We start from the raw sequence: 27,924 nt of genomic DNA on the forward strand, positions 1-27,924 counted from the left end.
CTCGGACTTTAGCTGCGTTTGCAACCAAAGCCACCAGCGCAACAATTGAATTCGCCAAAACACAACGAGCCGCAATCGCAAAATCTCCCGCCAATACAAAATTCCCCAATTCCAAAAAATTCACATCCCCCAGCCCTCCCATGCAAATACCGTTCGGGCTTACAACAGGACAAACTCCGAACACCGCACATCCAACCACTTCGTAAGCACTCTCTGGTCACCACCAGGTACTCCACACAAGAAGACCCAGGAACAGAACAAAAATCCGGAAAATATATAAAGACCCCCAATTCCCGCCCCTCGCACACCCCACGCCCCAATTTTCCATTTTCACCCCCCGTCACCATTCTCTCTCCCCCATCATCCTCACCTCTGAGGGGGCCTCCAGTATGAACTGCAACTCCTCCCAGCCCTACGCTACCCAACTGAGGACGCCCGCGTCGCCTGACCCCCAGAGCCCCCTAGACTTCGTGCTGGACAACACCGCCCCTACCGCCTCCACCCCGGACAATTCTGCCCCGTCGAACGTGGCCCAGAAGCGCCAGAGTAGCATGTCCACATACCCTAACAATCCGGCCATCAAACGTACCCCCACGCAGATCGCCCAGCCGTTCACCAACCAGAGCCCCGTAGGTTTCAGCGCAAACCTTGCCGCCAATCCCATAAACGTCCCTGTGAACGTCCCTGTAAACGTCCCCATCACAGCCGTAGCCGCCGGTCTCCCTGGCAACCCCGTCCACAGCGCCAACAGCATCCACAGCGCCGCCGCGCTTCCGCAGACACATTTCCTGTCGCCGTATCGCATGTCGGCACCTGCCGTGCGCCGTAAAACCCGTAAAGGCCCTGCCAATTCCGCCCTTGCCAATAGCCTGGCCAAAACCCCCACGTCCTCCACGTACGACGTGCCGCTGAGCCCCAACGCCACCCAGACATCCATGAACAACGACTCGGGTCTGTCCGAGCTGAGCCCCAACACCGAGCAGCTCGGCGTGCAGCAGGGTGGTAGAGATCTGGCCGAGTTGGGCTCCTCGCAGCAGTCCACCATGCACCATCCGCAAGCTGCCATGGGCGGCGGCAGCGCTGTGCAGATGCAGCCTCGGGCCATGTCCGATGAGGAGCAGCAGTTGGCCACCAAGTTGAAGGAAACGTACAAGAACATTGTCAATTTCGAGGAGGTGGTGCAGAAGAGCTGCATCGACTTGACCATCAAGTTGAACCAGAGCAATTTCCACTCCGCACTGCAGACCTTCCAGCCAGCCATCTACACACAGCCGCTGTTGGCGGGCCTGCCTGGAATTTCGGCAAATATTCCCGTCAATCTGACCGAGCTTAGTAACAACTTGTGGACCATCTACCACCATAACGTGACCCTCTTGAACAACTACTACGACTTCTTGATCACTGCATTGAAGCACACAGCCAACACTACACAGTTTAAGACCGGAAAAAATATCGTGGACTTGTATAAAATCCCGCGCCGTATGTGGGTCTATGGAATCGTAGGTTTTTTAGAGGTGCTTAAAAACATCATCACCATATTCCAAGACCACGAGGTGTTCCTGTGCTTCATCGCCTACTGCTTCAGCATCGTCTCTAATCTTACCGATCCTGCTTTGGAGATGGAAGGTTGGTGGTGCGAGAAATTAGGAGACTTATCGAGAATGGCGATCGCCCTCTATTCTTCTCGTTTCATTGACTGGAAAATTTCCGCTGAATACTGGTACGCAGTATCAATGAAAACCATGTATGGCCACGGAAAGATTTACTATCACATGTGTACCGTGCAACAGGACAACTTAGATGCATTGGTAAACATCGGTAAATCCGTCATTTGTAGGGATCCTTTTGTTCCTACACAGCCTTACCTTAGGCTCGTTGTGGAGAACATTTGCACCCAAAGGAACATATTGTCTCTTCTTGAGTTGCCTATCATTGACTTCATCAAGATTCACAAGGTTCTTTTATCAATCTACAACGCCAACATATTTGAGAACGGCCACGAAAGTCAACAGGAAAACATCCACGATACACAGCTCCAATATGGTATTAACTTGGTGACTAGATATGGCTTAACATTTGGCTGTGATTCACATGGATACAATTTCTTCACCCGAACTTTCTGTATTCCCGGCACCCACAATAAGTACGTTCCAGATCCTTTCAGTCCACCCTTCAAGCAATTAGACACAGACCAACAGCCCAACACGCTTGACAGTGTTGAGAAGACAAGCTTTTGGTTTAATAAGGGTGCTCTGTTTGCCATTGCCAACGTCAATCATCTTGTCGGTTTCGGAGACCCTCGTAACCCATTCGCCAAGGTGTTCCAACTACCCGAGGCGTTGAAGGAAAGAAAAGATAAGAAAGAGCGTAAACGCAAAACGAAGCCGCTGGATGGCAACGAGGGATTGACAGACAATGCCTCTTCTATCAACATCGGTGGCTTCGACAGCCCATTCTTACTAGCCTCGGAGTTGTCTGCCGTTGACTGGTTCTACTGCCTCACTTATGTGAACAAATCCGTGCTAGAGCTCTCTTTCAGAATCCTTAATCATTACTTGGTTGGACCGAAACAAGCGTCCACCTGCCATGTCATTGTCTGGCTATACTTTTTAATTGCAGTGTCTGAGGCTACCAAAAAGTACCCGTCATCTAGAAATATGTTTCAGTGGCTTTTCCGCAAATTCTTCCCTTGGGAGTCTTTGATAAACTACTTAAACCTGCTTCTCACCGTCATTAGTAGTAATCCAAAACTCAACAGTCGTTGTTGTCAATATTTGAGAGAGTGTCCAGATATTTTGGAGTACTTCAATCAACAGGAGAGTCTTCCCGAAGTTTGGAAATGCTGGGGTACGCTCTGGTTCGATGTCATCAATTCTAAGACAGACTTTAAGGATTTCGAGAGTGCCGGTATACTGAGTTGCAACTTATTTGACATGCCAATCTGTGGTACATCTCCAGGCATTAGCTCAAATAGTTTTGGTCAAGCCAAGAGCAAGGATGGCCATGAGAACGACAACGACGAAAGAGTGGTACGTATTATTCTTTTAGCGCGCCATTTAGCTGACCAAAACGAATATGGATTGGTCAGAACTGCAGAAGGATTTAAGTATAGCGAGCAGGTTTACCGCGAGACGGAAAGCGACTTGCTCATTTCGCTGACCGCTCCGTCTATGACTACCGAGCTTTTCACATTCGTGCGGGAAGTGATGTTTTCGGATAGCAGACTCGTTCAAAACAACTTTGTATCGAACGTGTTCCCCGAGAATCTTGCGGATGTAGAGGCCTATGCTAAGCTCAGTCCGGAGGCTAAGGACGAGATGTGGTTCAATATGGCTGCGGACGGCCTCAGAAATTCAGAGGAATCGCTCGACATCGATATTCCACAAACTGGAACCGATAATGATGCCGGATCTTATGCTGATAATGAGTTTGACACTGATTATCAGAACTACGAACCACATGCTCGCACAATGCACGAACACGAGATGTTTCACCAACATCAACATCAGCAGGCTTTGGCCCAACAAAATACTGATAACTCCAGCCACATGTATCCAAGCAATTACGCAGTGAATCCCGATTTCTTGCCTCATTTAGGAAACAGCGAGGTTCAAGTGGAAGGCGACTTGGGAGACCGGATGGACACATCCCTCACCTACATCACTCTTGACACAAACATATGGCTCAAACATTGCGGTAGAATCTTCAAATGCGTGAGAAACAAATCTTTCAAAGCTCTGATCCCGCTCATAGTCTTTCAAGAGCTCAGATCTCTTCGGAAGTCTGCCGAGGCTACAATATCTGATGCTGCCACCCGGTCAGTCATCATTATCCGAGAATTGTACTTGGCACGGGAAATCCTTCCATTGAGATTTGATGGAACTGTGGCTAGTGATATCAATGAGACAGCAGAGTTTGAGAATAATAGCAGCTGGATGAGCAACGTGGACCTGACGATGCTCAATGTTGTCAACGAGCACGATGAGATCAGTAAACGCCTTTTGAAGGGATTGCACGCAAAGCTCAGTGGTAAGTCTCCAGTTGTTCTCGACAGCAAAGCAGCAAAGGCATTCAGATATTGTGTCCTCATCACTGACGATAGAAACATGAGGCTCAGAGCAAAGACTTCAGGTCTCACCAGCTTCCAAAGCAAATGGCTTTTCAACCAATTGGAAACCATCTACAGCAACAAATGCATCGATTAATTTCAAGTATAGCATCATTTACAGCAGCATATGACTACGGTCAATCAATACATAACAGCATATGAACTTAAATTACGAAAGGTATGATTCAAAAGACAAAAAGACAACAAGTCAGTCCAGGTTAAGCAACACAAACAAGATAAAAACAGCGAAGTATATTAAATTGTAAAATGTATCTATTTAGCCCGTAAAGAGAGGCATTTTATCATCAAAAATCTCTGGGATTCTGGTCTATGTGATTTTTTTTTTCTTGCAATAGATGGACCGAGCAGGCTACAAAATCCAGTTGACGATTCTGCTCCATCTAGTCTCAACCTTATTGTGGGCCTCCATCTCGGCGTAGAAGTGGTATTCGTGCTCCTCGATCTCCTCGAGACCGGAAGTAAGGTCGGCGTCTTCTGGCTTGATGTACTTGGTTTTGGCGAAGATTTTCCAGCCAGCATAGACAGCAAGAGTGACAAAGATCATCACGTAATTGAACAAGAAACTGTTGACAGCCCAGTAGCCTGGAATGAAGACAGTGTAACCCAAACAGAGCACCATCACACCAATAAAGAAAGTGGCAGCAATGCCGGTGTATGGCTGGAACCAAGAAGTGTAAGTGAACTGAGTTCTGTCGATACCCTGGGCGTTACAAGCTCTGTAGAAGTGCAAGTAAGTGATACCCATGATGAAGTAGTTAAGCAATTGAGAACCGGTACACAAACTGACCATGAAGTTCAAGACCTTTTGGCCAGAAGAACCCAATTGCATCAACGACAAGAGGGAGAAACAACAAGAGACGGCCACACAGTAGATTGGAACACCGCTCTTGGTACAGTAACTGAAGAATCTTGGAACCAAGCCCTTCTTGGAGAGGGCATACAAGGTTCTGGAGGAACAGTAGGTGTAGGAGTTACCAGCGGAGAAAGCAGAGGTCAAAATGACCACGTTGACGATCGAAGGGAGAACCTTGATACCCATGTTCTGCATGGCAACAACGTAAGGAGAAGCAGCAGCGTTGGAAGACTCACTGGTCAAAGCCAAGTAGTGAGGGTCGTTGTAAGCAATCAAGATACTGACACTCAAGGCACCACCAACGAAGAAGATGGCCAAACGGTACAACACGGTTTTGAAGGCGCTGGACAAGTTCTTTCTAGGGTTCTTGGCCTCACCGGCGGTCATGGCAAGGTACTCGGACGACACGACCGTGAAACAGGCAGACACAATACCGGCCATGAAACCGTTCATACGTCCTCCAGGGCCCTTGCTGATGTACTCGGCAATGGGCCCGCCTGCAGCGTGCCAGTTTCTGAAACCAAAAGCGTCCTTCTGTGGGTTTCCACCACACATGGTGATGAGGGTGAAGAACAAGAGACCAATACACAAAATCAACTTTCCAAGCGACAACCAGAACTCGGACTCACCATAGGCTCTGACCGCGAAAACGTTGATGGCCGCATAGATGACAATACACACCACAATGGTGATGGCGGGCGAATAGTCGGATCTCCAGAAGTGGATCATACCGTTGACGGCGGTGATCTCAAAGGGAATGTACAAACTCTGCATGAGCCAGAAATTGATGGAGGCGGCAGCCTCGAGCGCAGGGTCCACCACACGGCCCGTCATGTTCAAGAACGGAGAGTCCATGGGCAAGTAGCACACCATCTCACCGACGGAAACGGTCAACATCAAGATCACAACGGTCCACAACGTGTACGCCAAGAGAAGCCCCAAGGGACCGGCCTTGACCAAACCACTGGAACCAATGGTGATGAACAAACCGGTACCGATGGATCCACCAATGGCTATAAGGTTAATGTGTCTGCTCTCCAACGTACGGTGGGTATGACTGGGAGTAGACTTGCCTGGCGTCGACGACGAGGCGAGCTCATCTTCGTTGACAGAAAATTGGTCGGCGCTCTTGCGCTGGCCCAAGGGGATTTCCTTCTCGGTGGGTTTCGACATTTTCGCAGCTTTTGACTTCTATGTCTCTATGTACCTACGACTATATAGGACTCGCACTCACTTTTATACCTGCGATGCGGTTCACTGTCAACGTCAAAGAAGAAAGTGATAAGAAACGGACTTTTGATATGGACTTTGATGTGCTTGGTACCTCGATCCAGACAAATGTTCCAGGAGATAACGGTTTACTGGAATGAGGGCGATGCGATGGAAGGTCACTGGACCAAAACTGATAGACGCTAGATAAGAGAGATTAGCCCGAACAGGATAGAAAGTGCACAAGGACAGAAGTGCAGGGGGTGGTTTTGGAGAAATGGGATCTCGCGAGGTTTATGTACTGTCCGGGAAAAAATACACCGCTGGTAGCCGCCCCAGCTTTTTTTTTTCCGCGTGCCATGGTTTCAGTGCATGCATTACTGTCACCATCTTGGCAATTGGTTCGGAGGATCTTACTATAGCTAAATTTTTTGTGTCTGCACGGGGGGCTATGTGGGGATGGAGATACTTGCCATGATGTCATTTGTGCACATAGCTTAACTGTTATGCAGTACCGCAAATCTCTTCTCCTGAGACAAACGAGGCTCTGGTCCAAAATAACGAGGAGCGGTGGTTAGGAGCTGGGGCAGGACGGGGATTGTTCATGTTGTTTATTACTATTTTACTGCGCTCATTTTTACTTTTGTGGCACAGATATCTTGTAACTCATTGCGATGGGGCCAGCAAACTCGGGCTGTGTGGGCTGAAGTAGAATGTGCCCGGCGGCAAAAATACTCTGTACACTTTCCTGCAACGATGCTCGATGCAGGGTCGCTGTCGCTCAAAGGAGGCATATATCCCGACATGAGCCTCCCACTACTGTTCTAGACTAGTACTGCAGATAAAACGCCATGCGTGATGTGCAGACCCCATGTATACACGATTCTGGCTGTGTGGGTACACCTCGCGCGCTGAGTGGACACAAACCAGTGCACCTCACCTCACCTCATCCCCCATCGCATCGCAGCGGCTTATTGTTCCGAACTGGCCAATACACTGTGGATGAGGGTGAAGAGGTTGACCATTTCGGGGAGCCCCTCAGAAGCAAACTCAGGGCTTCCAGTAGCCACGCCATTCGCACTCTGACCAATGGTCGCCATGATCGCATCTCTCTTCATGATCGCCTGCACCAATGGCCGGAATTGCTGCAAGAGCTGCTCAGCTTGTCCTACACCAGGCCTGTATGAAGGACCGCCCGAGACTAATATCGTAGCAACTAACTGAAAAACCGGCACAAGAAGCTCGTAGTAGGACAAACTTTTGCCCGAATTGGTAGCTCCTCGGTTAGCAGATCCATTTTTACCGCTGTTGTTTTGGTCATCTCCTTCCCAAATCGCCTCGTTACCATCATAACCGCCAACGATGTTTCGGCGATAGTTGATGTCTCGGAGCGTTATGGGGACATCAAGTGACAATCGAATGGCGGCATTGTCAATACCTCCATCTGCGCCCTCAATGTAAAACTCCATGCCAAGGTCTACATCCACAGCGAGAAACTGTAACCTCCGGATGATGGGGAAGATCTCATTTTGAACTAACTGTGATGCTCCTGCCTTTGTTTGGCCAATTCGGATCAAGAGGTAGAGGGTAGTCTTAAGCGCCGTGAGTTCATATAGAAGGGTGTCAATGCTAATCCCCGACTTCCTACAGGATTTGGCAACGGCAACGGTGGAGTTATGGTTGCCATTTCCATTTTCGGTCGGTATTTGGTCCAACTTCTGGGCACTGTAAATGTAAGGGTTTTGAGTGCCGTTTGCGTTCGGTTTGTAGGCATTGTTTTTGTGAGCGGCACCGGCCCCGCTGTTGTTATTAATACTTTTGTTATTACTGTCGCCGCAGTCGCTAATGATTTCATCTGCGCGTTTCAATGACCGAGCAAGCAATGAGATCGAGTTGTTTTTGACAAGAATATTGAGAATCCCTTGTGACTTTTCCATGTTCAGTAAATGCACCAATGACTCGAGGCAGATTATAGAGCTAATTCGTAATACACCCTCGGAGTGGACACAATCGTTGCAAATAACATCAACCATTTTGTTCGTCGTAGAAGACATACATGCCGAAATCTGTTTTATCATTTCGGCTGACTTGATACCGGCTTGTAAGAATTTGTTGAGAATAAGGTAGATGTTAGATCTTAAATTGACAGTCGAATTTGAGCTGGCAAGACCCTTGAAACAAGTCTTGAGAAGTGGGAGAAGCCTATGCAATCCGTGATCATTGCCGTGAGCCACTTCACAAGCTTCCTTTTCGTAGATGTCGCATAGGAACAGACATAACGAGATTAACTCCTCGGCGAACAGAATGTCCCGCTCATAGTAGTCGTTGTTGATTTTTGGGAGCACAATTTGGAGGACTTGGAGAATCAATGCACCTTTGTCGCGCAGTCCCTCCTTCGTCAACACTTGAATCAATTGTGCCCAAGAATGCAACGACCGAGAGTGAAGTGCTTTAATCTCAAGTGCAAGAATGACTTGAATTAGCGACTTGCTCACCTTTTGTGCCTCAGCAACTGCATCGACGAGTACAATTTCTCTGCTCATCGTGGCTGGTGCTCCTTGTTCTCCGTACGAGACTTTGAAAGTGGCTTGGGAAACAAATTTACTGACTCTTTCGAGGACATCAATTCTCATCTTACCCAACTCCTCATCCTGGCATAACTCCTGGACCAAGGCACCCAAATTGTAATTCTTTTCAAATTCTTTGAGCTTGAAATCCTCAATGTTATACAATTGGAAACTGGAGATGTCCAAGAACTCTAGGATTTTAGGCGTGCCATTGAAGAACTCTGTTCCATTGAGGAGCAAATTCATATAGCGTTCCCTTCTTGCAATGGATTTATTGTTGTGCACCTCAAATGAAAAGTATTGAAGGATTAAGTTTTGACTTTCAATGTAGCTTAGGAAAGTTTCTCGAGCAAGAGGATCTTGTACAAAAGCATTCGAATAGTTCTCTTGGATATCACCATCGAACCGTTTGGTATCCCAAATGGTGTATTCGTCGATCCGTATCTGTGAAGCAAGGAATTTTTCGAGAAGGTCGAATTCACGCAAGTACGGTAATGCACTCCTTGAAGTGATAGGGTTGCGGCAAAGCTCGACGATGATTTTCAATATAAGGCAGGTGAGTTTGGCAGGTCCGTACGAGATAATTTGTTGAGCATTAGTTGAATTGTTCACCATCGAAGTATGGTCTATTGCCGATCTCAACAAATCAACAAGTCCATGAAACAATCCAACTTCTTTCTCAGCAGGATCGAGAAACAAGTTACCTGCTTTAGCAACGAAGCCAAGAAGAAAATGCCCAATTGTCATAGTTTTGGCGCCAACTAATCTGGCATGAATGAATGATAATATGTCAAGCTTTGTTTCCAAAGAAGTGTTGCTTGACTCCACTTGTTGAAGAAAACTAAACTTGAGGCGATCAGATTCATCTATTCCCTCAAAGATGCTAAGAAGACGATTGTTCAGTAAAAGGTTGTCGTTAGAGATGTTTGAACTTCGATTGAAAACTGGGGCAGTTGCTAGCTTGTTCAATATGCTGAGCGCAGGCTTCACAATATCTTGACTCGCACTTCCAACATACATGGCCACTTGCACAACACTTGTAATGTTAATAAGCATAACGTCGAAAAAGTCACTCAAGCCCTTGGTGCCAAGATTAGGCGGATAATACACATTTTCGTAAAGTTTTGAGTTAGTAGAAAGCATGAGACTCATGCTAGTACCGTATCCCATTGGATTTGCGCTTTGAGAATGTGTTCCGTCCATGTTTTGTAGCACAGGTAATAGCTTGCGAATGAAGGTCGATTGGACTCCTAAGATCTTATCCACACAACTCAAAGCTCTGGCAACCAGAAGACCGGTCTCATGATTAGTATTAATTTCATCGCCAATATTAATAATTTCAAACAAGGCTCTGCACGCTCCTATATCAAATAAGTAGTTGAGAATTGCTAGTGAATGGTGAAGGCGAATGAAATTGTGATAAGACAACGAGACCTCTGTTCCGTTGACGGACAATCCCAGTGCGAATGGATTTTGCGGAGCTGCATTAGGAAATACCTTTGGTGCAAGTTCCTCGTACAAGTCCCAGTCAATGGCCGTGAGGGAGTTTTCAATGATCGAAAGAACATCACTTTGAATGGACAACCTTGCCTCGACCACTGGGAGGTCCGTGGATTTTTCGAATACTTCAGCGATGAGAAATTCAATGTAGGGCCAGATGCCGATCTGTTTTTTGTGACGGTAAGCAGCACCAAGATCTGTAGGATAAGGAAGAACGGGTTTATCATTCAGTGTTGATGTAAAAAGCAATCTTTGCAAAAGCCTTACAAAGTTGGAAATTTCAGAAATATTATGAAATGCAATCCTGAACGCCTCCTTCATATTGATTCCAACGTTAAGGTTTCTGACTTTCGCGAGCTCATTTTTTGTTGGTCCACTAGAATTAATAGGGATAGAGACACCCGCATATCTCGTCGTCTCTGTGGGCTGACTATTTGATGGATTGGACCCTTCTTGAAGCGAATGACAGAGCCATTTGTCAACCAAATTCCATATCTCGCAATTTATTTTCAAGCTCTCAAATTTGGCAAAGCTGGTCAACAAGTTGAAGTTGAGATTGAGGAGAATGGTCCGATTTTCTTCGTCAAAAAACTTGAATTTCAGCTTCTTCTCAGCCAGTGATGATCTAGCAGCTGAAATGAGATTATCGAGCCTCAAGTATGATGTTATGGTAGGGAGAACTCGAGAGAACGCTGATTCCCTCATAGTTTTGCCGACTTGGTCATCCGTACCAGAGTTCTCAATGAGTGTTGACAAAAGCATGAAAAAACCTGAGATAAATGCCACTGAGTCGTCTGAAAGTTGAACTGTCGACAAAGATGAGTTTGACGAAGTTTGATTATCTCCGGAATACATGTGCTCCAGCTTCTCTTGCTGACGTTTTGCGAAAACAATCAATTCAGATTCTAGGCTCTCGGTCAATGAGTCGACGTAGTAGCTCAAGGAATTGAGTATTGAGTCTATTGAAATCTTTGAGTAGTCATTTTTCTTGAAAGAACCATCTTGAGAATGCACTAGCAAATCCCAGACTTTTACACTAGCACCACTGCAACCATAAGTCAAACTGCCAAGGAGAAGACAAAATGTAGCAGTAATTAATGGCGAAGTGTTATTTTCCAAACCCCAAGTGATGAATCCCATCACATTTTGATCGTCGGAGTTCCAGAACAATTCACACAATTCGGGTCTGTAACTGTATGTGTAGACACAAGCCATGTAAAACCTCTCGAGTTCGGCACAAGTAGCGAGCTCATCGAGGTCAATATCCAGATTAGCGGTTCTTGTCAGCATGCTTGTTTGCGCCAGCGTGTTAGCCCGGTGAGACTTATTGAAGTCTTCAGCATATTGTGAGAGCTCGCTTTTTGAGGCTGCTGAAACAGATTCAATCTCTTTTTTGTTGGAGGATGATAGGAGAAAATCTTCTTCACTATCGCGGAGCTGGGTGAGAACAATGGCAGCATGGTTGATGAAGCTACTGAAGAAAGTATGGAAGTAAGGTGCTAAGAGGTCATCGCACATGGTGGGCGATAACTTGAAGCACAGAACATCAAGAAGGCTCACGAGGTTCGTGGCTTGAGGATGCTGTTTGGCAGCATGCATCAACTCGGCGGCTCCTTTTGGCAAAAGCTGAACTGCTGACATGGAGGAGTGAGATCTTTGGAGTAGAAGTCTGAACTCCAAAAGCTTTCCTTGTTCTATGAGCGTTTTTGTCTCCGAGCGCATTGATTCAGAGCAATAGCACAAAAGCTGCTCTAGGGTTCCATAGCTGATGAGCCACTCGACCTGTTTGAGAATGTCCTTTTCGAAGTCGAATTGACTTGTGCGTTGCGGCGACTGCTTGCACCATGGAATGAAGGTAATGAAGAACATGAGGTACACCACACGGGTATAGCTACGAAGAGTGGACTTGGAGAGATCCAATCCGTCGCCGGAGCTCACCTTGGCATAGTCAGCCTTTAAGTCTTGAGTGAAAGAGCCATGGAATTTCTTAACCTGATCTTCTGGAGAGTCCACCAAAGAAGTCACAATGCGAGCAAGGGAAGGAATGTAATGCAAGATGAAAATGTCCTCGTCGCTTTTGATGTAGGTGTTGATATGAGTCGTGAGAGTTGAGTAGGTATCGAAATTAGACAAGCTCTCTGCGTATGAGTCCACCAAAGTGCACAAGATCTGCGACAATAGGTCATGTAGATCGAAGAGCTGTCTCTTGGCGTAGCAGATCTTGTTGACAAACTGCAAGTTGTTGACGTCCGCAGTGGCTCTCTGTTTATCGATGAGGTCGTTCTGCATCAGGAGCAATGCGTAGATTTTCTTATAGCTGGCCAATATGCTGGCAAGAACCTGCTTCTCGCAATCCTTGCCGAAAACAGCGTGCAATTTGCGCTCTGCGACTAGGTACCCCAAGATATTTAATATATACTGGTATCTTTGAAAGAACAACAACGTTCCCGCCTCGACAGGATCGGCGCCCTTCAGGAACGACGTGTCCAATGCCTGGAACATCAACTCGGCGGTGTATAGCTCGTCCAATTCGAGCTCAAAGGCCAAAGTGCTTGCTGCAGAAATGAACGCAGCATTGAGGACCACCTCTTGGCCGCCAGGAAGAAGCACTGGCTTTCCCGATTCGCCATCTGCGAGCGTTTTACGGCTCTTTTCGCTGCGGCCCGGAACGACCAAAATTTCCTTCAAATCTTGTTTGATTTGGTCTAATGAGAAGTTGGCCAGCGAAGACTGAAGCTTGAAGGCACTGTAGCATTCTGAAAATTCGTCCAAGGCCCAGGAAAGGGGTTTGGTGTCAGTTGACATGATTGGGGAATGCAGAAGACGCGAATTCTGGGTGGAGTGCGTTTTTTGGTGGAGTGAAGTGTTGTAGATGTGAAAATGTTGTAGAGGGCGGTGTGCAGGACGTATATACAATGTGAAGCTGAGGTTGTCAATAGACGAGGCCCGGATTTTTTTTTAGTTCGAATTTCGAAATGGTTTGTAATGGAATGTCGCTTCCTTCTTTTATTTCTTTATGGCGATAATTGCCAACTGTGGTAAAGCGCTAGTGTTTTCAGATAGCCATGGTAGGATGGGATCTGTGCAAAGACGGGGACTAATGACATTGACGATTTTACTTTGAAGGGTTTGTTTCCCATTTTTGGACTATCAAAATTTCTCATCTATCTCTATCGATTGCTGATTTGCAGGTCATTATAGTTTAGAAGGATGGCTAAATTAGCGCTATGGCCAACACTATGAATCGGAGAGAAGAGAACGAGAACCCGAGCAAAGCTCAAGAATATTGAGTTTAAATGCAAAGCACACAACTTTTTTCAACTGTGATCAATTTGGCAGGATTATATGCGCTGTCTCGTACCCTGTGCCTGGTCAATTGCAAACCAGAAAACAATCAGAAAGTCTAAAGAGCACAGAATTGCAATTCAATTGGAAACCGAACTTTTTAGCTTACTCAAAAAAGTTAAGTGAAAATATTGCAGCACCACAATCTCACTCATTGTCTCCCACTGGTCTCCCACTGCAATACTCAATGTGGTTCAGGACGAATAATGATTGAGCGGGGACAAGACTGACCTCTTAGCTACATGAATGACTCGAGACATGAGCATCGTGTCCGTCTGAGCTTTTAAGCGTGATACCAATTTTTTTAGCTCTGTTCAACCTCGTCCATATTGTGAAAGACGTCCCTGAATATTCATGTAACGTTATTTTTGCTCAATTTGTGAAAGTCTTCCAATTATTGCTTGTATTATAATACTTACCCCTTGCTCTGAATAATTCATCAGAGCCAACTCGAGAAACTCACAGCCAATAGCCACATTGTGTTAATGAGTCTTCATTAAACAGCTGTAAGCCTAGGCATGAATTGAGGCAGATGTGACAGCAACATCCGAGTTTCGGAACTCGTAAGAGTTGGTGTTGGTTCTAAACTAAACTGTTGGTCAATTTCTTGAGTTGCAACATCTTCAGGCGTTTCACAGTTATCAGCCAACTCCTGAGAAAGGACAATGTTTTGTCCATCCCCTCCTGAGTTCTTCTGATCTTCCGGCAAGGATACGAGATCTCTCTCCGTTCTCGCCATCGAGGAGCAGATGGCATCTAGGGTCATCGTGATTTTGTCCACATTTTTCTCCAATCTCGTAATTGACGAGAACATGGCTTCGTTATCCAATTTGGAGCACAGAAGAGTCTTCTTGATCGTCGTGATTGAAGAGGCAAGGGCCTCGAGCTGGTGACTCGATTCAGCCAGTGATTGAGATGAGTCGCTTTCGCTCGAGTCTTTCTCGTCAATCGTGGAATTTTCAACAAGTCTAGAATCCGAGTCTTCGCTACTTTTTGTGACCGCCAAACTCAGAATATTCTCTGGCTGATTTCCTTCTTTGGATGAACCCCTCGGTGTTGTGTAGTATGTTTCAAAATCTGACAAGACCTCCAATCCTAGCTCCCTGTCTTCGGCAACTTGAGCATCATAGGCTTTCTTACTGCGGTATTTCAAGAATCCCCCGTATGGCTTTCCGCGTAAAGCTTCATACTCAGGCGTAACTCTAAGTTGATAGTCAACAATCTTGTTTCCTTCGAAATCCACCCTCTCAAAGTAAGGTGCTGGACGCCACTCACTATCATTCACGAAATATACACCATCCGCCCTTGATTCTTCTACTTTTGATAGTAATGCATGCATAACGGAATTCTCTCCTTGATGACATGACATATGAACATTCATCTTGTGACCGAGCCAATGAAGCGTATAAGCAAAAGAGAACTGTGAGTCATTCCAGATACACCCTGTGTTTGCAAAAATTGCTTTTGGTGCAGGCAACGGACAAGTACGATATGAATTATTATCTTGCCAAATTTCCAAATCAGTGAAGATCCCGTCATACCTTTCACCTCGGCGATAGGGATGACCACCAAATTCTGCAGCAAATACGACACGTGGAGGTGGTTTGTCAAAACCGCTGTTCAAGGCCCCGTCCATTGACAGAAAGAAACGGCACATAGTCCATGAATCCGTGCCTAAAGAACCACCCTCTGTTGTGAAATACAAGAGGCCAGAAAAAGTGATTGCCGATACAAAGAATTTTCTTGAAAGCTCGCCAATAGAATCCCACAGCAGGAAATCACATTTTTCGAGTACAATGGTACACTTCTTGGCGTTCTCCTTCAACTTGGCTGCCAAATAATTGTAAATGATCTCTTCCTCAGGAGAATGGACCAAATGCAAAGAGGCGCCTCTGTCTGCCAAGTTTTGCAAGACTGCTCTTCCAACTGCAGAGCATCCGTTCATCACAAGATACCGAGTACCTTTCAATTTGCATTTATACTTGTGTTTCCTGGGCTTTCTTGAAAGAAACATGAAACGTTCGTCTAATTTGCGGATGAAAGTAGGGGAAACATACCATAGTACACAGCAAATGAGAATCAAAGTCACCAAGAGAACCATTTTGTAAACCATTCTGAAAAGAACTTATCTTGTGTCAGATGAAATGTGCAAGGAAATTATGTCGAGGAAACGACAGCTTTTTCTGCCCCAAGTGGCTCCTGCGTCCGGTTGTTTCATACCTGTATGTTATGCCAAGTCTGTTTAGGTGCAAAAGACTCAAGTAGAAAATAAGAAAACGAAGAAGGGTTTTAAAATTTATGGGCAGCATTTCTTAAGAGCTCAAGATACATAGAATATCCGGTCTTTAAACAAATTCTCGAGAACGCCGAGTCTATACTACGTGCACTTTTAGACTCAAGGAGCCATTGTAGGCGTATTGCAAGTGGTAAGAGATACACTTCAGAAAGTGAAAATCAACCAAATCTGGATCTGTGTCTAAAATTCAACACATTCCACTCCTAGATTGTGACTTCGCTATATTGGGATTCATTCAAATGGTCGCCAATCGCGTCTCCTTCCGCGCTAAAGAGTGTGACATCATTTTGGTCCTCAATAAAAAAATGGCACATAACTATTTGGCACCTGGTATAGAATCATCGCCAGGAATTCGAACTAAGAATGTCGAGATAAGCTTCGGTAATGACGCTTGGGCAAGACACGACGAATGAAAAATTCTGAATCACGACAATAGACCACAGCATGTGCCCTTCATTGGCCCGATAATTGGACCTAAAAGGGCCAGTTGACACCTCGTTAGTGGGTCATATACAGATACAAATAAGGCTAGCTATGGTCGATTGTATAGAGCAACTAACATGACTAAAGTGAAAACTGAGAAAATTCATCACCAGAGATTGGTAATCAGAGATTCATATTCAAACAAACAACAAAATAGTACTCTATGATTTACCTAACAGTTTTGAACTATGCTAAATACATCGCCTCCTAGCGCTTCCTGTATCGGACGAAGTATCTGTTGAGACGGGCGTTATTACCAGAATAGGGGATTATACACCTGAGTACGTTATCGCGTTTATCTTGAGTATTACATTCTAACTTCCCTAGTTTGAGGGATTTAATTACTATATATATACGTAGAATGTGCTCCTTGAAAGGACAGTGAAAATAGGCAATAAACCCCTGCTAACTAGCTGCTCTAGTTAACAAGTAAGAATCTGACGATGTCTGACATTAGGATAATATCCCTGCAAGACATTGAACACGAAGACCGTGTCGAGTTCTTCATAGTGGATCAGACTCATAGCTAGGATATCGAACTATCGGTGTGTTTTACATTTAGGGAAGGACGCTTCTGTCCTCTGAAATGAAAAAAAAAATTATTGATATATGGTAATTGTGTAAACACACATGGCCTAATTTCAAATATAAGCCCAAGTTCCATTCGAGCAAATGGAATTCTTATCTTGGTAGGAGAGGCCTATGTCTCCAGTACCTCCACTTACTAAACCAGGGAATACAGGTTCTAACAAACATGATCCCCATATTAATGATGAAAGCAAGGCAGAATACTCCCTCGAAAACAAGAATTAGCCAAGAAAAGAAGGCGGCAGATCCTTTGGAGTACTCCAGGTCCAGACACTCTATCTCATTAAGTGTAGTCTTTTTTTTGAACTCGTTCACCAAGCGCAACGCAATCACGAATATCGGATAGAGCGACAAAACTATTTCCGAAGAAAAATCCATGGCACCTGAGAGTCGACCCTGAATATACTCCAAAATATATCGATGGCGGAGATTCTGTGAGATAGCCCCGCGTCGATGGACGAAGTTTAGTTTGAACTTCAGCAATCGCGTGATCACCTCTCTGTTTTTCCGACTAACAAATTCGAGGTGAGTACGAAATCCAGGAGTTTGCAAACTTTTTGCTGAAAAATTCTTGCAGTCAAATCGCTTATTCTCGAGGCTCAACCTATCAATTTTACTCTGAATGACTGAACCATGGGGTTCGACGCGTAAATCAAGACTCCGGAACAGCATATTCCAAGTGTTGCTGCTCGATTTCTTTGACTCCATGATATCCCTCTCAGATTCAGTGAAATCAACTGTCATCATATCAGATTCATCTTGGATCCCGTCAAACGCGATGTCTCGCTGAGAACAAAAAGAGGCCGCGACTTCATAGTATGTTTCCACATCAGAAACCGGTAACTGATACAAGACTTTTGTGGGTAGCTTCAAATATTCAGTGCTGTTGCACAATTCCATAGGAATATAGAACTTAACATTGAATTCAGAACTCGCATTGCCTTTGTGTCGCTTAACTACAACAAGGGCCTTCTTTAAAAATAAATCTGCTTGACAGCACCGCTTAGAATGCAATGTAAAATGCACCCATGATAAAGCACCAGGTCCAATCTTTCGTGCAAAGTTGACAGCAGCAATGATGTAATACAAGATTGCCAAAGTTTTGTAGACCTCAGACGACTCGAAAGGAATTAACTTAAATACAATTGTGAAGGTTTCCAATTTCCCACACTTTTTAATCTTGGAGACGAGAGTACTTGTTTCGGCTGATCTTTTTGTTCTAGCATCCCTTACATTCTCCAACAAGAATTCGTAAGTGTTGCACTGCTTCTCCATAATTTTGGACAAGCTCAATAAACAGATGGAATCGAGATCTCCAAAAAGCTTAGTAATGGCATTATAGAGCTCTTCGTTCTCTGTAAGCAAATAAATCCCAAAGTCGCTGAGTTCCTCAGCATTTTTGGAGCTCTTGTGTTTGTATTCTCCGGCGCCAAGGGCACGGATTATACCTTTTTGGTTCTTGTCAATGAAACTCATGCTGTCCGAGTTTACATCCATCAACAGAATTTGATGATGTTCAGGTGATTCCAAGACTTCAGAATATTCGGAGATCCTGCTAGCTGCACAGTTTCTTCTTTGTATCGAAAGATCCTGATGGCTCTTGACGAGCTGTTCAAAAAATTCTCGTTTATCGGACAATAGGGCACAAGCTGCTTCTTTTGCTTCACTACTTGGGTTTCGCAGCAGAAGGTCTAATTCAAAAGTATCCAATCCTTTCTGTAAATATTTTAAAACAGTCAAGTATTCAAGTTCACAAAAGAAGAACTCCTGAACAGTGTACATCTTCTTGTTGTCATGAACGGTTTTGCTGATGTAACCGATTGCTTCGCACTCGTCAACAAGATTTCTCACTTTGTTCTTCTTTCTATTTTCTTCATTTTCTGCCAAATTCATGTTCATTGATTGAGACAGAGGTGTTTCAGATCAATGGGTGCTAGGCGGTAAACAGGAAGTGAATCAATACAGAATCACTCTATCTCAAAGAGGTGTTGAATGTATCAGATAGAGAAAAAGGTAGGTGTAAAAACTAAACGCATATAAGTTCCGCCTCTTTTTATATTTGTGCGGATCACTGTGTGTTTCAGAGTGTGTTCACGGAGTGTTTCACAATTCAGAATTGACCTGATTCACGCAGTATCTTACCGAACACATGATAGGAGCAATACTGATGTCTTGAATGGCAAGATTTGGAGATATGTAAGAAATTATTGAAAGAATAATTGAAGGTATTACTGAATGTCGCACAATTTTGCGATGTTTGATTCTCCATCCTTGGATGCAATCACGGCTCGGGCTTCATTCCACGGCATTTAGACTGAGATCAGTCACTCGTCTGCCATATTTGAAATGATTCGCTCTAGTTTGCTGTAGCGATTAGATGAGTAAATGCAAGATTAGATTCAAACCCTTGTGTGTTGGATGCCATACATACGCTGACGATTGTACTGCGAAAGTCTTTTGAATTATTGATAAATTCAAATGCAAGTATAGCTGTCAAAGATTTCATTACCATCAGACCTCTTTTTGGTACCTCATGATGTATTACCGCTAAATTAAATGAATATCAAGATCGCTTCGGAGCTAGGACAAGACACATGGTTCAAGATAATATATAAAAAGACAATATTACAGCTCTTATGGCCTGAGATGGCTCACAGATATCTCTTAAGCTCGCTGCTAGGTCAAATAGGAGATACAATCACTGCTAGCTCCATTCGGTTTTATAAGATAGAGAATGCAAATGTTAGAATCAAATGTAGTGACCGAGAAATCGTTTCATTATTCGTGGAAGATCAATCTCACATCCGCTGTCAAATTTATACTATGCTTAATGAGTAAAAAAAATGTTTCTGTTGATCCTTGCGAAGCTTTTAACATGATCTTAGTCAAAGGAATTAAAGGGAGTATCCACACTTTGGGATCAATCAATAAAACCAATCCAAGGTAAGCATAGCCTTAGCACTGCAAAAAAAACACATGCCTAGGTCCAAAAAAGATTGCAGCACCACAATTTCACACATGGTCTCCCACTGCATTACTCAGTGTGGCTCTAAGTGGCTTGACTAACGTTGATCGGACGGGAAACAGTATTTTCCACTTGATATGGCCGCAACCAATTGTGGGTTTTTCTGGGTCGATATATTGTAATTGTTGTCTAAGTATTTCATTTTCATTGAATACTATTTGAACTCTCCAGGTTTTGGCTTTGTTCTTGCTACAGGAGGCAGGTATAAGAGAATTGTTGAAGCTAAGGTGATAAAGCCGGATCAGACTCTATACTTTTCCTCAGCCAGTGACAGAAACATCTGCCAAAATATAAGCAAAATTCGAGCTACGGAGTCATACACATAAAACAAAACGCAAATGCCTTGATTGACTTTGAAAGGCTGAAAAACAATTTACGGTAGAGCATTGATCAGTGACTCTTCATCAGCTAGCCGCACCAAAATAGTAAAATCGAACACATTGGCGTAATAGAAAGTGTCCGAGATATGCTCGTCCACAACAAGAAGGTGCTCTTCAAGACACTGCTCTAATCGTTCGGCGCAGACAGCTGGGGACCAGCCGTAATGGACTGCAGTTTATTTGAATATATCGGAGAGAAGATCTTTTCGGAATTTCATCACATAGTTTGGTTGAGTATGACGAGAAATAATTGGTATCTACCATAGTCGGTGATCTCTATCTACCATTTGTGCCCAGATATACGTTTAGGTACACTGTCTGAGTCGAGGTCACAATGGAAAATAAACAAAAGGCCAAAAACTTCATGCCCTCGTTCAAAAGTCCTTCAATTTTGGATCCCTTATCCACTACTCTTGTTCCTCTTGCTGGCTATTTCAAAACTGATTAGTATCTGACCACACACTCCCCCCATTCCCCTTTAGCACAGCTTAGTTTAAATTAATCATGCACTGGATGACAAATTCACTCTTTCTGCTTCCGTTGCTTAGTCAAAGCGCCCTCCCATATTCACATATTCTGTTTTGCAGCCGGAGCCGTTTTGGGCAAGCGCGCGGCCGAAATCCCAATTGGGACACGGCGGTGGTTGTCAAGCTCGTATTTTTATCTACCTGCAGGACGCGATTTGTCTGGGATTTCTAATCAATCAATATGGCAATTCCATATGGAGAATTCAGCCGTAGCACATACCAAAATTAGTCAGACAGAAAAATATAAAAAGGGCTGTAAAATCGCTAAAAATTAAATTATTCAACATCTCAAACTCCTCTTCTTTCACCTTGAACAAAACAAATTCAATCCATATTGAACAAAGAAATCAAAACCAAAACCAAAACCAAAACAATGTCTAAAAACTCAATTGCTATTTTCGGTGCCAACGGCGCTTTGGGTGCTCCTCTCTTGGCAGCCTTGGAAAGTCCTCTCTTCAACGACAAGTACGAGAAACCAGCTATTCTTATCACCAGAGACGCTTCTGGTAAAAAAGATACCGAGTTCATTCGGTACGTTTCCGGCGACCTTGTTAAAGATCCCGAAAATGTTGCCGAAATTGTCAAAGGCGTTGATGTCATTGTCTCTTTGTTGGCCTTTAGTCCACAGGTTGCAATTGCCGCTGAAAAGGTGGTATCCTTGGTGAAACCAAAGGTGTATATTCCCTCGCAGTTTGGCGGCGACATCTCAAAAATGCAGAGTGTCTTTCCTGGGTTCTTGGCCGATAAGGATCTCCACTCTGAGGGCTTGAGATTAAAAGGAATCAAGGTTGTTGATATCCTCACCAACTCATTTGCCGGCGGTCCTTGGATTTACGAACTCAATGGTCATTTCGGCATTGATACCGAGTCCAGGTCTGTCACCTACATTGGCTCCCCCGATACGAAGGTTTCTTTCACTCACTTGGAAGATGTTGGCCGCGTTATCGCTGCTGTGGCCGTGAGAGATCCATCTGAGCTTCCAGATAAATTAGTGGTCCAGTCTGGAGTCATTACAGCTGCTGAGGTGGCCAAGCTGTGGGAGACCAGACATGGTACTAAGCTTGAGGTGAAGACTCCAATTCCCGCAGAAGTTGCATTGGAAGAAGCCAAAAAGGATTGGGCCGAGAATGGCTTTCAGTTCCAAAAGTTTTTCTACTACTTACTGGTTCTCTTCGGAAATGGATACGCTTATCTGGAGACAGACGACAATGAGTTTGTCAACCCAGGCCAATCATTGTGGAAATGGAAATCGTTCTAATGTCATTCTGTTCTAGTCTTTTATATTCAATTTATTTTTATTCTCAATGTTATCTTACAATGTGTTCAAATAGTTTTCGATCAATTATGTATAAATTACCTTTTTTACTGCTATAAATAATAACCTTGTATCCCGTGAAATGCATAGTCTTAGACTTGAGGGCCAGCAGCCTTGACCTCAGAAGTAGCTTGGTCGGCGTACTTCTCGAAGTTGGAAGCAAACTTAGAAGCCAAGGATTGAGTCTCCTTCTCGAAAGAAGCAACACCCTCGCTCCAAGCCTTGGTTGGGTTCAAGATCTCGTCTGGAACACCTGGGCAGGTCTTTGGAATGTTCAAGTTGAAGGTTGGGAAAGTGTCGTACTCGACTTGAGACAAGGTGCCGTTGTGGATGGCGTCCAAGATGGCTCTGGTGTATTTAAGAGAACATCTCTTACCACCTCTGGCAGCAGAGGCACCAACCCAACCGGTGTTCAACAACCAAGCGTTGGCGTTGTGTTGGGAGATCTTGTCAGACAATTGTTGAGCGTACTTCATTGGGTGCAAGACCAAGAATGGTTGACCGAAACAAGCAGAGAAAGTGGCTTGTGGCTCGGTGACACCCTCCTCGGTACCAGCCATCTTAGAGGTGTAACCAGAGATAAAGTGGTACATAACTTGAGCGTTGGACAACTTAGAAACTGGAGGCAAGACACCGCTGGCATCACAGGTCAACAAGATGATGTTGGTTGGGTGAGTGTCAGCCAAACATGGGATCTTGGCGGATGGGATGAAGTCAATTGGGTAGGCACATCTGGTGTTCTCGGTGATGGCAGAGTCCTCGTAGTTGACGACCTTGGAGTATTGGTCGTAGACAACGTTCTCCAAGATGGCACCGAACTTGATCGAGTTGAAGATCTCTGGCTCCTTCTCGGCAGACAAGTCCAAACACTTGGCGTAACAGCCACCCTCGATGTTGAAAACACCGTTGTCGGACCAACAGTGCTCGTCGTCACCGATCAACTTACGGTTAGGGTCGGCAGACAAGGTGGTCTTACCAGTACCGGACAAACCGAAGAACAAGGTGACGTCACCCTTCTCAGTACCTTGGTTACAAGAGGAGTGCAAGGTCAAGACTTGGTGCTTGATTGGCATCAAGTAGAACATAACAGTGAAGATACCCTTCTTCATCTCACCGGCGTACTCAGTACCCAAGATGACCATCTCCATAGCCTTGAAGTTAATCTCGACGGAAGTGGTGGAAGTCATACCCTTGGTGTGGATGTTGGCAGGGAATTGACCAGCGTTGTAGATGGTGAAGTCTGGCTCACCGAAGTTCTCGAGCTCCTCGGCGGTTGGTCTGATCAACATGTTGGTCATGAACAAAGCGTGGTAAGCTCTGGCACACACGATTCTGACCTTGATTCTGTATCTTGGGTCCCAACCAGCGAAAGCATCAACAACGAACAACTTCTCTCTGGTTCTCAAGTAGTCGAGAGCTCTGGATCTGGAAATCTTCCAGGTCAACTCGTCGACCTGCTTGTTAACGGGTCCCCACCAAATGTTGTGGGTGGAGGTCTCCTCATCGACAATTCTCTTGTCCTTTGGAGATCTACCGGTCTTCTCACCAGAGTAGGCCATCAAGGCACCGGTGGAAGAGATGGTGGTACCCTTCTCCAACAAACCGTCCTCGTACAAGGTTGGAGGAGGAGCGTTGTGTCTGATAGTGACATCTTGATTGAGGGACAATTGCTCAACAAGTGGGTCCTCAACGGTTTTAATGGATGGGTGGCCGGCGAAATTAAGCGACGATTCAACAGCAGTAGGTGGTACCATATTGGATGATGTTTTGTTTGATTAGATTTGAATGTGTTCAGTGGAGTACTGTAAAAATCTACAATGATCCAATTGACCCGAAAATCCACGTCCTTATATACTTCAACGGGCACCCGGAGTCTCGGCATGACTTATTTTACAGCGCTGGCCCGGGGTAAGAACAATATCTGGGGTATCCTGCAGATACACTGGGGAATTGCTCGGAAAGGTACGGGTTCAGCCAACGGCCATAATCGGGTCCAGGATTTAGTATAGGGGGGCACTCGGGACAGTGGCATTTGGGTTGAACTGTGCTTGAGTGCAGGTCCCCGGGCCAAATTCTTTGGTGGTTTAGCCACAAACTCGGTGCGTATTTCAAACGGCTAATACCAGTCAAGAGTATCTCCGAGCAACGCCGGGGAGAGCCTCTCAGTAAAAACGCCTTGATCTGGTACATGCGGGATTTGATTCCTAGACGAGCCACCATAATGGCTGTGTTGCGTGAATTTTCACACTCTAGCAATGGTGCTTCGGGGCAGCGCATGTCAGGAGCATCTGAGAGCCATGTATGACAGGAGTGCATCGGGCGAAAGGGAGTTGCCCTTTTGGGCGGAATCTGGGGTAAACCTCTGGGTCCGCAAACGTTGGGACTGCATACAAGCAGGTGTTTCTGATGCACATCGGGGTTTGTTTAAACAGTTCTATAATGTATCGTCACTGGTTGGAGTGTATACCTCAGACAGCTTGTCGTAATACTCGTGAAATGTCTTCCAGGGTTCGAAACCGATATTCATCGCTTCTGTTTCTTCGCCGGGTCTGTCAATGATGATGCATTGATTCATCTTGGTGTTATTGGCTGTGCTATTGAAGTTGGTGCGGAGATAGGTGATGCCTGAGCTGATAAGTCCGAACCGCAAGATGTTGCTGAGACTCGTGTAAGACGCGTCGATCACAGGCGCAAAAAGTCCACCCACCAAGGCCACTTTATCCCGCTCTTCGTCTTTGATGAATGGGTAGTATCGAGCCATCAAACTCGAGCTATTGAATATGATGACGCTTCCAACGACGTTCTGGGCATGGTCTAAAGCGATGATTATTTTGGCTTCGTAGGCAGCAGGCAGATCGAGGCAAGAAATGGCCTCATTATACACTCTTTGCGTTGGTTCGTCGCAGTCCTTCAAATGAGGGAAGATTGTCTCCTTGTGGAGACAGATATCAAAACGTACACCAACCATGGTCAACTCTCGTAAGATTTTAGGAGGCACAGACCAATTGTTCAAGTCTCGGAGAATTAAAACCTTCTGGGGTGCCAGTTGAGTCTTCTTGTTGACTGCCCATCCGCAGCTGTTGTAAAAGGCCGCCATCTGAGAAGCGTTATTGAAGTCCTCGGAAAACGTCAAAAGTGGAAAGGAACCTCCTAATTGGATTGTCTTGCAACCAGCTTCACTTGTGAGATATCTCATGGCGCGATTTATCAAGTTGCGGCCAATCAGTTGATGTCTCTTGGACTGTTCCACCATTAAGACAAGTAATGAGCCGACCTTCAGCAGTTGCGCGTGTTCGCTATCATAGTTTTCATAAACCCAAGTCATAACAACACCATACAAAACATTCGTGGATGAATTTCTGACCACAAAATGCTTTTGAGTGGAGGCATTGGAGTGGAGTAGCTGCCCAAGTGAAGCGAAGTAAAATTCCTCGTTTGGGATTGCCATATTTTTGACGAAGAGCCATATCAACAGACGCCAATCACGGCTGAGGTCTAATGCATCGACGAGCCAGCGTCTCTTTGGAGCGATCACTTTCTTGAGTTTCAAAGGAAATTTGTCGGGACTTGGCGCGGCCTCATCGGCGTACCTCCGCTTCATTTTTCCCTGCCCAAACTTCTTCTCTCCAGGAATACAACCCTGTGGTAGAAGCTTCCCCATTATTGCACCTGCAAGCTCCTTGAGAGCTTGATTAGTGTATTCGTAGCAACACAAGTAGGCGGAGCCTATACCTTTCGTGTAGTAGAAATCATACGGTGACAGTGTTGCGACAATTATGAGGGGCTTAGCAAGCAGCAGCGATCGGTTAGACTCAGATAGCGACAGAGGCGATGCGCCGCAAAGAACGGATACATATTTGACTAATCCGACTTGATAGCCGTTTCTGAGAGCTTCAGATGTCACAACAATAACAGCTTTAGATTTTTGGATTAACAGCTCATGGAGTGGCGAAAGCATGTTGGCGGTGTATGTGCAATGAAGAACGTTGCACTTATCATTGTGATCTTTGCAATAATCGGCCAAGAGATGGCCAAACTGTTGAAAGACCTCTTCGCCGGGGTACTGTGAGTCCTCGGCATCGGATTTTGCGTCGTGTTCGGGATACAACGGCCTAAGAAGTGGCGTCAATAGGAGAATGTTTGAGGGCTCCTCTTTATCTAAATTATGTGTCAAAGGAAGAACACCCTCGTAATCACGTACAATTGTAATACAACTTCTGTAAGCTTCCTCAGAGAGCTTTTGATGTTCGCTCCAAGTCAGAGGAAAGAGATCCCTGAAAGGTTGTAGCTCGGGCTTGCTATTATTGGGGAAGATTTGATTCCAACTGGGCAACTGTTGTTGAACACGCTCGATTCTTGCCAAAGAAGCTTCTAAGGTAGACTTCTCTATTATTCCATCGGCCAAAGCGGCACGGATCGATTCGATGGCTGTAACTTGCAATTTGTAATCATGGCAGACCATGACCAAGTCACAACCAGCATCAAGTGCAAGAATGACACCTTGGCCTAAACCAATGGAGTGATACAAAGCATCCATTTCAAGACATTCACTTATGACAAAGCCATCGAAGTGGAGCTGCTCTCGAAGAAACTGCGTTAAAAGAAGACGCAGCAAGCACGCATGGGTTTCGTCTGGGGCAATTGAGGGCACAGCGCAGCCAGCGGCACTGATTCCGTCAAGCAAGCCCTCTTTGATCAATTCAGCGAACGGGGCCAGATTGAAGCGTTGGATCTGGTCTAATGACTCATCCATATATGGTAACTCCAACAAGGAGTTTACCCGCGCACTTCCGATTCCTGGAAAGTGCTTTCCGACGGTCAAAAGACCGCCATCTCGAAGACCCTGCGCACATGCACGGCCAAACTTGACCACGCCATCGACGGAAGTTCCGAACGATCTCACAGAAACCAACTGGTGGGAAAACTTGGTCACTACATCGAGAACGGGGCCCAAAATAATCGAAAACCCAATGTGCCGAAGCTGTAGCGCAAGAGCCTTCAGCACATCGTACACCAACTTGACGTCGCCCGAAGCGGCCATGGCCATGGCCCCTGGGAACTGCGACAAGTACTCTACATCAAAAAGCGTGTTGAGCATTCCGCCCTCCTCGTCTATCGCGAAAGCCAATGGGTATTTGTAGCCACCTTCAGTGAACGCGATGTATTGCAAGTCTTGAATGAGCTTCAGGATTTGAACCACCGACTCGGCGTTCTTTTTCAGGAGAATCATCGTCGACACCTTCTGCTCGACGATCAAGTCGCGCGCCTGTTTGGTGACGGTCGTTCCCTGGAACCCGCCGCATAGAAGCAGGCCGATTCTGTCGTTCATTTGTGTTTTGTGGAGATGGACTAATTATCTACGAAAGGAGGGGCCACGCTGGGATTGGGAAACGGGGCTTTTTGGAGGGAGGAGCCACGTGACAGTAGATTATTTTATGGAGCGAGACAGGTGCTTTTGTGACGCTGAAAGGTTTTGAAGTTGAACGGTTGTAGTAATAAGAGGAAGATTCTGTGGGGTGCATACAGCCATCTGTGTGTGACAGGTAGTAGCGCCGTGCCGCGATAGTGAGTGCAATTTTTGCGGAAAAGAAGCGGGAATAGTATTGTGTTGGAGTGGTTTTGTTTGAGGAGATGATAACAGATTGCTCAATATTTCAGCTTGGGTTTGGTTTTGTGTACTCTGTTGTGTTCTTCTATTCCTGCAGGA

General features: G+C 45.3%; 6 protein-coding genes across 6 annotated transcripts; 1 reads left to right on the top strand and 5 right to left on the bottom strand.

Moving 5' to 3' along the window:
• Positions 1–389: 389 nt before the first annotated feature.
• PUMCH_004514 (uncharacterized protein) lies at positions 390–4,205 on the top strand (the record flags this gene model as incomplete). Its single annotated transcript, XM_063023447.1, has 1 exon — positions 390–4,205. One exon carries the CDS (start codon positions 390–392, stop codon positions 4,203–4,205), a length of 3,816 nt encoding a protein of 1,271 aa, XP_062879517.1.
• Positions 4,206–4,478: 273 nt separating this feature from the next.
• PUMCH_004515 (uncharacterized protein) lies at positions 4,479–6,155 on the bottom strand (the record flags this gene model as incomplete). Its single annotated transcript, XM_063023448.1, has 1 exon — positions 4,479–6,155. The coding sequence occupies one exon, from the start codon at positions 6,153–6,155 to the stop codon at positions 4,479–4,481; it is 1,677 nt and encodes a 558-aa protein (XP_062879518.1).
• Positions 6,156–7,162: 1,007 nt separating this feature from the next.
• On the bottom strand, positions 7,163–13,063 carry PUMCH_004516 (uncharacterized protein; the record flags this gene model as incomplete). Its single annotated transcript, XM_063023449.1, has 1 exon — positions 7,163–13,063. One exon carries the CDS (start codon positions 13,061–13,063, stop codon positions 7,163–7,165), a length of 5,901 nt encoding a protein of 1,966 aa, XP_062879519.1.
• A 4,000-nt stretch (positions 13,064–17,063) lies between these two features.
• On the bottom strand, positions 17,064–18,869 carry PUMCH_004517 (uncharacterized protein; the record flags this gene model as incomplete). Its single annotated transcript, XM_063023450.1, has 1 exon — positions 17,064–18,869. One exon carries the CDS (start codon positions 18,867–18,869, stop codon positions 17,064–17,066), a length of 1,806 nt encoding a protein of 601 aa, XP_062879520.1.
• A 3,440-nt stretch (positions 18,870–22,309) lies between these two features.
• PUMCH_004518 (uncharacterized protein) lies at positions 22,310–23,971 on the bottom strand (the record flags this gene model as incomplete). The annotated part of the gene is made up of 1 exon (XM_063023451.1): positions 22,310–23,971. The coding sequence occupies one exon, from the start codon at positions 23,969–23,971 to the stop codon at positions 22,310–22,312; it is 1,662 nt and encodes a 553-aa protein (XP_062879521.1).
• Positions 23,972–24,651: 680 nt separating this feature from the next.
• Positions 24,652–27,546, bottom strand: PUMCH_004519 (uncharacterized protein; the record flags this gene model as incomplete). Its single annotated transcript, XM_063023452.1, has 1 exon — positions 24,652–27,546. The coding sequence occupies one exon, from the start codon at positions 27,544–27,546 to the stop codon at positions 24,652–24,654; it is 2,895 nt and encodes a 964-aa protein (XP_062879522.1).
• Positions 27,547–27,924: the final 378 nt, after the last annotated feature.

The sequence above is a fragment of the Australozyma saopauloensis genome, chromosome 5 (assembly GCF_035610405.1).
Source record: "Australozyma saopauloensis chromosome 5, complete sequence".
Lineage (NCBI taxonomy): Eukaryota > Fungi > Ascomycota > Pichiomycetes > Serinales > Metschnikowiaceae > Australozyma > Australozyma saopauloensis.